Source organism: Thermobia domestica, chromosome 17 (assembly GCF_964235325.1).
Source record: "Thermobia domestica chromosome 17, izTheDome1.hap1.1, whole genome shotgun sequence".
Classification (NCBI taxonomy): domain Eukaryota; kingdom Metazoa; phylum Arthropoda; class Insecta; order Zygentoma; family Lepismatidae; genus Thermobia; species Thermobia domestica.
In genome coordinates this window covers 72,437,288-72,449,300 of record NC_137470.1, presented here as the reverse complement: position 1 = coordinate 72,449,300, position 12,013 = coordinate 72,437,288, and the positions used below count along the sequence as shown (strand labels likewise).

At 37.4% G+C, this 12,013-nt stretch overlaps 1 protein-coding gene across 3 annotated transcripts in view; it reads right to left on the bottom strand.

Annotated features, from left to right (window-relative positions):
* LOC145673723 (RING finger and SPRY domain-containing protein 1-like) overlaps window positions 1–12,013 on the bottom strand; it is a 124,250-nt gene that overhangs the window by 74,544 nt on the left and 37,693 nt on the right. For all 3 annotated transcript variants that reach the window (XM_081743436.1, XM_081743435.1, XM_081743434.1), the window contains exon 4: window positions 2,561–2,726. In XM_081743436.1, the coding sequence (XP_081599562.1) occupies window positions 2,561–2,726 (166 nt within the window). The remainder of the gene's footprint in view (window positions 1–2,560; window positions 2,727–12,013) is intronic.

Sequence of the window (12,013 nt, the reverse complement as noted above, 5' to 3'; positions counted from 1 at the left end):
GGCGAGAAACAAACTAAGTGGCAACACTCAGTGGCAATTTATTTGAGATTTTAAAGTGAATCCCCCTGGCTGCACTTAAAACAATTAAAGAGATACGAGTTGGATTTAATTCAGCGATTTAAAAATGTTCCACGATAACTTTCGTAAACTAATAATCGGTTTTGGTGGAATATGTGGTATGTGTTTCTAAGTCATTCGCGTCATCTCCAATGGTTGAGTTTAGAATCAGTCAAGGATGAGGGAATAAATGTAACTCCCTTCCCACGATTTACTGGTTTCCTACTGATCTGGAGAAATCTATTTCCCCGACTTCTCCCTGAACATGGTAGGAAATTCTTTGACTTCCATGACAGGTGTCGAATGACGTTGACATATAAATAAGGAATAAATAACGGTGAATATTTATATATGAAAACATTTAATCTATAGAGACAAATAGTAATCAATTGTTCATACGTACATTCCACTTACCACCCATAAAAATCTGAGCAATGTTCCATACTGTGATCATTAATGGTTGGCTAAGCTGAAATTGGTGTACAATTAATGATAGAAAAAATATAATTTATAAAATTTCTCTGACTTTCCCTGATTTCCAGTCTTTTTTCCCTGAGCTCCCATGCCCTGCACCATTTTTCTTGATTTTCCTGACCAGTAGGAACCCTGATTTAAAACACATATCCCACAATAGTTAACGTAAAAATGTGATTTTGGTAGATTAGCGTATATATATCTTATTACGTTACTTGATGGACTTGAAATCACTCAATGCTGATGGAATGAATTAATGTACCTCTAATTTAAAAACTCTCTCTGCAAAAGTTAACGTCCGATTTGTATATACAGTGAAATTGGTAAATGATAAGGGGATAAAAATTTATAACTAAAAAGAAAAAAAAAAAAACTTTCGCTTTCTTCTACAATGCACAGCAACAGTAGTTATACATATACATAGACTGGTTAAAAAGTAGTGGCAACACTATTCTCACGTCAGATGGCTGTATCTCACCACAGGAGTTCCGTAGCTGATACGGGAATGTAAGGTGATGAAATGTGGTGAGTGGTAACGACTGTGTTATTTAGTCAAAAACAAAGTGGCGTAAAATAGAGGAGGAAAGTGGAAGTGCTATGCGAAAAACAATGTTTTCAGGAATTTCGTGACATTTTTGCAAAAACGAGGGAATCAATTCGCGAGAAACAATAACACAAGAGAAGCCATCATGGCGGTCCTGCGGGACACTGACAAAGACGGACTTGCTCAAGTTGAGTTGAGTTGAATTTCAGTTTAGCGTCCCTTTCAGGAGCGAGGCTAAGTGAGACGTGGACCTACTGATTAACGTGGAATCGGAACCACATGAGCTCCCGCCGGGAATCGAACCCGGATCTCCTGCGCCAAGGGCGCGTACGCTAACCTCTTAGCCACGGAGGAGCTCTCCGACTTGCTCAAGGTGCACGACGCCCTCCACACATGTGGGAGAAGTCGATAGAAATGGGAAACGATTGCACTGAAGGTATGTAACAGGTGTTGTTATGAGCATAAAACCAGATATAAATTACAAGGATGTTCCCATTACTTTTTATCCAGCACTTGTATTTATCCATTTAATGGAAATACCTGGAGTTAGAAACACGTCAGGTGTCTGGGTTGGTAACTGAACAGTGCTGGGTCGCTGGTTGTGGAGTGTTGAGGCAAACTGCATACAACATGAAGAGCAGCGAAACAGCATTGAAATGAAATCTTTCAGTTTGACGTCCTACGTTAGAACCTTTAGGCTACGGGAGAATATAATTAAGGCAAGTGAATGATGATGGAAGAATTGATAAGAATGAGTGTGTGGTGGGAAATGGGAGTATCCTGAGAAAGCCCACAGACACGATGTTGACCATAACAAAATTACTTGGCCAGGATCGAATCAGGGATCCCACGCACCAGAGGTAAGCGCTCTACCAGTAAGCCCCCAGTAAAACAGCAGTATATAATGAACTGAGCTGACAGAGAGTGCATAAAATGGGTGACTTCTCTTATCCCCAAAGACGGCAAGTGTATTGCGTGCGTCCGGAGGAACCGTGTGCAAGGTAATGACGGCATACAACTCTCATGGCATAAATACATCGATCAAGAGGACCAGTACCAAACCACTTGGCGTAACTGCCCATTTGAGGGCCTGAGCGGCTCCACGCCATTTGTCACCGAACAGATGAACTATGGCCAGCATTGTGACGAGCACGTGGTCACTAACAGGTGTATCGGGAGATTTCTAGACTTAGTGGCTGTCACGTCTTTCATTCACATGACTCCCCAGTTTCGCTCACGACGCTGGGTGGGCGCCGAAAATTGGGAAGCACCGGTCGGGAATCGAACCCGGGACCACGCTCCAACGCTCTAACCACTAGTCAATGGTATGAAGAGTGGTTGGAAGAAAACCGTCTGTTACAGGTCCCGCTGAGCACTGAACTGGAATGTCACTCAGAAGTCAACCTGAAGGAAAACAGTAAATATTATATTAAATTGAACAATAAATTCAGAAAACTACAACGATTATATATCCAAAGAGCTTACCTTAGTAGGAAGTGGACAATCATCTAGCAACAATGTTATGACAGCAGGTCCTAATGGATCGTTCATAGGTATGACGTTCACCATAGACATAACGACTTGGATCCATCCATCTTCCTTATCTGCTATGACATGTAGCTTCATCATGGATGGCGGAGGCTCTTGCTCACTGCATAAAATTTATAAATGGTTAAGTATCTGTGTTATTTTTTATTACTTTATTTCACTTGATTACAAACAACTTCAACCGGATCCAAAAATAATGTACGACATGGGGAATTATAATTATAATCTAATGAATGGTGAATTATTCCTAACACATCGAGAATCTAAGCTGTTTGGTAAACCTTGGTATAAAAAAAAATCTTCAAAAAATAATGATACAATAATTTAGTTCTCTTCTAAGTATTTATATGAAGCATTCTTTTAAAATTACCTCTTGTAGGTAAAATAAAATGATTGATTTTGTTAACCCTCAGCGCTCAGTAACCTCCCTTCTTCACAAATTTCCGACACCACTACGTCGTAGTGACTTTTGCAGTGCAATATTTGAAACTGCATAGCATCTAACTCATTTAACATATTCGGGTCGAAGTTTCTCCACCTTAAAGAGGATGATCTGGAAATGTCAGTTAAGAGTACAAAATTTAAATATCCTTCCATTTGTTCGTTCAAGCAGCGATTTAAAGCCCCGCGAGGGCTTAATTAATTACAGGATTTTTTTTCACGTTACCTAAACACCATTTCGATTATTTGCAAATTATATTACAGTCGTTATACTCAAGTTTTGAAGAACAGCAAATTCTTCTGTCTTGATGTCGGTGATCATACTCTTAAACCACATGAAGTGTATCAGAAATGTTGTGCTTGGCCATCCTACTGTTTATATATTAATGAACAGCTATGGCAGTTAAACTCTATATTAAATGAGAAAATGGAAATAAATAAACAAATTGATTTGTTTACACCATATCCCGCATAAGGTTCGAATACTGTGTAAATTGAAAGAGTGAAAAAGTGAATTTGCTTTTTTAAATTGGGCCAAAAATCGAATCCGGATTTTCGACTTACCATGGCGGTGCGCTTCTATTTTCCCAAATAACATTGAGTTCAACTGATTTCATTAATATATGGACAGTAGTTATGTCTGAGCACAGCAGTTCTGATACACTCGATGTGGTCTACAAGTACTAACACCGACTTCAAAGTATGTAGGTTTCAAGGACCGAATAGGGTAACTTAGTGGTTAGTCTACCAGCGGGATAACCCGAAGACTTGACCTCAACTTCCGGCTAAGTCCTGCACTTCTTCACTCTATGAACTTTCATTATATTATATTCGAACCTACTAAGAATACGGGAATATGGTGTAAAGAAAAACCGTTGATTTCTTCCACTTTCTTACAAATATTTTTCGTTCATTTGATTTTTCTACAAAATCAATAATAAAGCTAGTATACCGTACGCAATCGAAGAACATCCGATCTTGATCAAAATTGGGATGTTCATACAAATTAACAAATTTACTACACATTTGAAATATTATGGTGTGGAAGTCTGGCGTTCCTTAGTTATTGGCCAACAAATTTGGATTTGGATTTAATGAAAGGATATTTTACATAAGTTGGATAAAACGTAGTGACAAACTGTTCTCATATGAGAGGGTTGTGTCTCAGTACTACAAGGGTTCTGTAGCTGATAAATGGCAATGTGGGGTAATAAAGTATGGTGAAGGATCGTAAAGCAACAGTGTTGTAAATTAGAGGAAAGCGGAAACGCCGTAAGAATATGTTTCGGAAAGATGAACAACGTGCCTAGATCAAGACTGAAGTGGAACGTGGGTGCGGTGCACAGCATGTTTTCAGGCACTTCGTGACGATCTTTTCGTCAAAATGAGGCAACTACATTGCAGAAAGAACTTCGAGCGGACATAAGAAAAGCCATCATCCATACCACATGACTGTCTTCCAGGACATTGTAAAAGATTGACGCGCCGATAGCGTATGACGACGCCTTCCACATATGTCGTACAAGGTAATAAAAATGGAAGGCGACTACATTGAAGGAGTGTAACAGGTGTTCTGTGTATAAAGCCAGATACGAATTATAATAATCTTTCCATTACTTTTATCCAGCCTTTATATATAACATACTATCGGCGATAGTAATCCGATATTTAAAAAACTTAGCATGGTGACAGACACTGACCGGCTTAGTATGCATTTCAAATACACAAAAACATTCCGTAATTTAGGTTGATTATAAAATGGAAACTTTATGCAATATTGTTGTAAATAAGGTGCAAGAAAATGCATTAACTCAAAGGATTTTTACCTTTTCCCTACAGGGTCTAACATTCATTCCTTGTTCTGCAGAAGGGCAATAAATTCAAGATGGCTCTCGCTAAACAGCAACACAGCTAGTGTGTTTTGGTATTTCACTCAACAGTGTTGTCTATGCAATGTGTGTTCGGGCACAAATTTGATGTGAAACCACCTTCGGACAAGTCAATTTTGAAGTAGTACAACGATTTCGTAGCAGAAAGGTGCATCTGTGACAACGTAAAGGGCATTCCGGGCAGCCACCAGTGCCGCAGCAAGTTGTTGCTCGCATGAAAGAAACCTTTGTGCGGAGCCCCAGGAAATCTGTGCACAGAGCTAGCCAAGAACTAGAAATCCCAAGAAGCACGGTTAACGAGGTGTTAGGCAAACGCTTGCACTTTCATCTGTATAAACTACAATTGGTGCAGAGATGCAGAAGTTGAAAATGAAATTTGTACGTTTTATGTCCCTCGATTATGCCGGTTAGGCTAAAGGAGACGGTGATGATGAGAAATGAATGAAATGTTGGAACGAATAAAGTGGGAGGAAACGGGAAAACCCCGAGAAAACCCACGAGCACGATGTTTGTCTACCACAAAGTCCACGCGGCGCGAGCTGGGATCGAACCAGGGACCCCAAGCACCGGAGGTGAACGCTCTACCACTGAGCCACCGCGCGCCCTTGCAGAAGTTGAAGTAGGATATATGTATATACAGGGTGTTTCAAAACAACACCGACAACGTTGGTGATGATTCCTGACATCAAGATAAGACAGAAAGTATAGACCAACCTGGGTGCAGAAATCCATCATTTCGGAGTTATAGGCTGCCGAAAACAGGAAAAAATGAACTTTAAACGTCCATAGCTCCAATGCTATGAGACCTACCGTAGTCGGATCAAGATTTCACTTAGGATCTAGTATGTGCACTATCCAAATATCGAAGTTTCAGAATCCTGCTGTACTTCCGGAAAAATTTTTACAGAAGTAGCTGGTGAGTACTTCAAATAATATATGCCCGTAGCCAAACTGCCTTTATAAAAATCGTTGCATACCACAGGATTCTGAAACATGTATTTTTGGATATGGCACATATTAGTTCCTAAGTGAAGTCTTGACCCGACTACGGTAGGTCCCATAGTTATGGAGTTATGGACCTTTAAAGTTCATTTTTTCATGTTTTCCGCAGCCTATAACTCCGAAAGGAAATATTTGTGCACCCAGGTTGGTCTATACTTTTCGTCTTATCTTGGTGTCAGGAATCAACTCCCAAACGTGGTCGCTGTTGTTTATAACACCCTGTAGAGTCTTTTAGTTTGTAATAGATCAGTATCTAATTATGGATGAGGGGCGACAGAAGAGTTTTTCTGCAAATGAAATACGAGCATTATTGTGTCCAACTGACAGTAATGATGGCCTGAAGTTGTACGATTCTGAGGAAGATCCTATTATTAAGATGCTATTTCTCTTCATTCTATTTGTGATTCTAAATTAAAAGATCAGCGGGGAAAACGTCTGTGAGAGAAAACCTGATCTCTTACAGCGTATTTGAATTTCATTGAGAAATGTACCTACTGATACAGAAGAAACAACAGACAGTACTTTAACTCAAATACGATGACAAATAAAGATACATAAGGAAGTATAATTATTTTGCAGATAATCATTATACAATCCAAGGTAACTCAAAGTTACTTAACGTAATTTTTGAATTTTACACTGCCTATCATTTCTTTAAATATGGTGTTGGTATTTCTGGTGTTCTCGTTATTTTTGAAGACAACAGCATTTTATCCCCTCCCAAGATTTGTAGAACAACCTACAAATTCATCAGTTAAACAACGATTCGACAGAAAAAAAAGAATACGTTAGCATGTTTTGTCCAAGTTATGTCCATATACAATTCATACATGAGACAAATTGATCGTGTTGATAGTAATATCGACAGGTAAAAAAAAAAAAAAAAAAAAAGTACTTCCAATTATTTTACCACCTCTTCGATGTGATTCTAATAAACTCATGGATCCTGCATATATGATTTTGTGACTAAACCGGAAAAAGGACTCTACTAACACAAAATCAATTGTTTCATAGACTTCTTGCGGCACGCGACCCAAATTAAAAGAAAAGTCCAGATAAGGAAGAGAGAGAAAAAGAAACTCAAGAAACCATAAATTCCACCAAAGAATGTCAGAAAGGACTCTCAGGATTTTTGGCCAATATGGGAACGGAAGAGAGCTTTTTCCGAATATCCAGTATGTAATGGTCACATATTTGTGGTGAGTAAAAAATGTAGCGTCGATTTCTGTATGAACAAAGACATGAATTGTTTCATGTAACAATATTTTGAGAACAGATTCCTCACATAAAAATAACATAAAAAGGTTCCAAAGTTCATATAGACCTATGAACAAAAGCGGTAAGTTTAGGAGTTATAGGGTGTCGAAAACGCGAAACAAGTGAACTTTAAATGTTCATAGCTCCACTATTATGGAACCTATCGTTATTGAGTTATGTTGGTTTTGAGTTTAACGTTTCTTTCAGCAGTGAGGCTATATGAGACGGGACCTACTGATTAACGTAGAATCCTAACTACATGAGCTCCCGCCGGAAATCGAACCAGGGCTCCCACAGGGACCTATCGTAGTCAGGTCAAGACATCACTGAGGAACTGGTATGTGAACTATCCAAACATTCATGTTTAAGAATGCTTCAGTACTTGCACACCAATTTTCAGAGAGGTAGGTGGAGAGTGATCAAGTACTCCCAAACAGCTTCTCTAAAAATGATTGTGCAAGTACCGGAGGTTCTGAAAATGGATATTTGCATAGTTCACACACTAGTTCCTCAGTGAAGTCTTGACCCGACTACGATCGATCCTATAGTAGTTTAACTATGGACCTTTAAAGTTTATTTTTTCACGTTTTCTGCACCCTATAACTACGAAGTTATGCACTTCCCACCACACGCCCATGTGAACTTTTTTTCTTATTTTGATGTGAGGAATCTATTCCCAAAATATTGTGTCAAATTTTGTAACACCGTGTATAGTGTTATTTACGAGTAAAATACGAAAAACGAACTATTAAATCAAAGTATTGAGTGAAAGAAAATATTTTCATTAAAAAGCAAAATGTCTATAATAATAATAATACTATAAACATTGTTAAAATTTTGTAAATTCAATGCGCAATTTTGCATTTATACAAAGAAGAAAGGAATTAAAATTAAAAGTTAATTCACAGCAGCAAAATATTTTTCATTATACTTTCTGTAGTACTAGTGCTACACTGAAATGCATTAAAAAGTTTTGCTTTAGAAGAAACATGTGAGAATTTAAGAATGAAAGGGTTGCTCTGTGAGGCAGGCTAACACGAGAGAAAGCCAAGCAAAAGCACGTGAACAGTGAATCAAGCATTGTTGCATAGGTTTTTAGGTTTTTTAAATCAGGGTTGCAGACCCCTTATTAAAATAACTAAAAAATGTGTTCGGTCGTTCCTCATTCCTACAGAGGAGTAAATGTCCATATTCATTACTATTATTATATTCTATTTATTAGCGAGGCACGTGATTTTGTGACTACATTACAGACCCCCTCCCCCCGAGTATAAATGAGGCTACACCTTCTATCCTACCTAACTTTATTGCTTAAGCAAGCCAGACGCGCAATATACAGAGTTGCAGAATGCAATTTAAGCCACAATAAAGTAACCAAGAAGATATAAAAAAAATGAAATGAAGTCTTTAGTTTTACGTCCCACGTTATGCCGGTTAGGCTAAAGGAGACGGTATGAGAAACAAATGAAATGGTGGAATGAAGAAAGTGGGAGGAAACGGGAGAACCCCGAGAAAACATGAGCACGGTGTTTGTTCACCACAAAGTCCACACGGCGCGAGCTGGGATCGAACCAGGGACCCAAGCACCGGAGGTGAACGCTCTACCACTGAGCCACCGTGCAAGAAGATACGAAAAAGACTTTCGGTAACTAGAAGCAGTAGTTATAAACGCTGAAACGTTCGATGATTAACTGCTCAAGATTTGAAATGTCACAGCAAAATTTTAATTATCCTTCCGACTGATGAAAAATTAAAGAATTGTTTCCTTTGACATCTTACCTCTCAAAATGAGCATCTGATATTTGAAAGTTTACACTTTCCGATAAGTGGAATGTGTGTCACCAAATGTAAAAATAAGGTACCGTGTTTACTCGCATAATAGCCGCCCTCGCATAATAGTCGCACTTCCAAAAGTCGCAGTCTACGGGATTTTTGTCTTGTGAACGAGACTTACTTCTAAATTGCTTATCTTGCGGGAGTCCGGGCAACAAGGAGGAAACACCCGGTGGCAAAATAAAGCGTCCATCTCTCGAACTTTTATGCAAGTGGGTAGTACAAAGTTAGTCTTCGAGAACATCTCACACCGTATCAAAAAGCTTCAAAAAGACCTGCATATCCAATGCTTCGGACGGAAGTGATGATGCTCTGTAGAACAGTTACCCAGATTCGTCAGACGCAGATATGTCAGAAATGAAACTTCGGATAAGAACGAATAGTGACTTTCTGACACTTCTTGTGCGTGTGTGTTTCTTCTTTGTGGTGTTACGTAGTTCTTATTCATGTGTTTCCTGATTATGTAAATATATCGTTCTTTCATGCCAAGGCCAATAAAACTTTTTGTCTCTCACGAATCGGTAAGTTACGAGTTTAATTTTTACATATTTAATATTTTACCGTATGTAGGCTATATTTTATTATTTATGCTGCCACAATGCTGTATGTATCAGAATTCGAAACTGTTTTGATTGCAGCGATAACTGAATGGCAACTTTCCTCGCGTAATAGTCGCAGCTGGATTTTCACATTAAAAAATTGGTACAAAAAGTGCGACTATTACGCGAGTAAACATGGCATTATGCCGTGCTATCCTAGCTAACCAAGAATTATTCCCAACTGTAGAATGGGTTTTGAATAATCTGATAAGTTCAGATTTTCCCTCTAAAGCAGCGTTTCCCAACCGGTGTGCCGCGGCACACTGGTGTGCCGCGAATGGGTCGCTGGTGTGCCGCGAAGAAATCGAAACAATATTATTAATTCCATAGCAATCAAATTGCAAGACATAGGGAAAAAAGGTATATTTGTATTTCATATTGCTATGAACCTCTACCGGGAATCCACAGTTTTAAGTTTCATATTGTGTTACTTTTCATACTGTCTTTCACACTAAGTTTCACACTGTATTAAAAAAAAAAGTATTTTTTTATTGTTATGACTACTATTGCTTCTTTATTGTTGCAAACTATTTCACAATTTGAAATTTTAAAATATTATTCAATTCTTTCAGCAAAGCAAACATGCATACAAATTACCTACATTTGTGTTTTAAAAGTACAAGATATTTGTTTGTTCGTTCGTTATTTAGTGATCTTCCTTCGTAGTGAAAGGTTGGGTAGTTGTCGAGAAAGAAAGTGTATTTTTAAAAACTTGAGTCCTATATCTTATTGCAATTATTTTCTATTTTTAAATTAAAATGAAAAATAAGCATAATGATTTATTATGGAAAAATACCACTGATCGAGTTTGTTCTCCGTGACAAGGATGTCAGTAATCACAGAAAAAAATGCCACGGTATTTTATATTTAGAAATAATAATAATAATAATAATAATAATAATAATAATAATAATAATAATAATAATAATAATAATAATAATAATAATAATAATAATTCTATAAGTGTGCCGCGAGAATTCATGTTACACCTGTAGTGTGCCGCAAGTTGAAAAAGGTTGGGAAACGCTGCTCTAAAGGTATAACATATTCCAAAGTTACAGGTTCTAATAGGCACAAATGAGAAAGTTACGGCAAAATAAAGATTTGGGGAAAGTGAATCCAAACAATGGTAAAATTTTAAGGTAAATTCAAACTTTAAATTTATTTAAGAAATCTATAAGAAATTTTAGTAACATACGTATCATAGAGGCTATCCAAAAGCATTATCATTAATGTTGTAAGTAATGCAATGTTGTCAAATCGGTATGCATTTTTTATTTCTATTTTCTAATGACATCACGTAATGTTGCAACGTATATAAGATGACTGTGTAATGAAGAAAAATATATATTTAATACGTAGCAATGTTGCAAACTTTAAGAATATTTGAGAAGATTGAGTGCTACAGCTTTGATTTATAGATTGCAAAATATGTCTGTAAAAACAGTAAAGTAGTTCGAAAGAGGGCTACCCTAACCTCAAGCACAAAAATATATACACTAACTCAACAATGTCGTCAGAATATAAAATTTCTTTCAATAATTTTGTAAAGAATGTTCCGAATGGAATAGTTTCCAAACTAATACAATTAATTTCTCGTACCAAAATATTTCAAGCATACAAACCTTGGGTATCATAGTGAATTAAACAAAAATAACCATCAAAAGTGCAGGTAAAGATAGGTTGCCATGCTGCAAGAATCTTGTAGCTGTCATTAAAAAAATCTCGCAACCCTAAAATATTTCTCCATGTACAGCGCTGGACACTTCTAAATGGTACACCTTAGCCGTAAATCTCCATATGGCTGTACCATTTAGAAGTGTCCCCCGCTGTACACATAGTCTTGAAAGGGACATGCAACGACTCTTGCAAAGAGTCAAACCTAGAGATGCAAGGGCTCGAAAAAAAAACGGCTTTTTTGGGAAAAAAAACTCGGTTTTTTTCTGCTTCGCTTTTTTGCTTGGGAAATTTTGGGCTTTTTTCAAAATACTGCTTTAAATTGATAAAACAGACTTTGTATCGCTTCTCTATAACACAAAAAATCATTTAATTAGTGGTTGATGCTGATAATAATATAAAACATCGAAAATAAACTATGAACTTCGAAAAAATATTTCAAACAATTTTTCTTCAACATATTTACATTATGAATTCCACAGGATTAACCAATGTATATAATAAGAATTTTTTAACCTCCTATATACAAAAAAATGAAATCTTTGAGTTTTACGTCCCACGGTTATGCCGGTTAGGCTAAAGGAGACGGTGATGATGAGTAATGAATGAAATGGTGGAATGAAGAAAGTGGGAGGAAACGGGAGAACCCCGAGAAAACCCACGCACACGGTGTTTGTCCACCACAAAGTTCA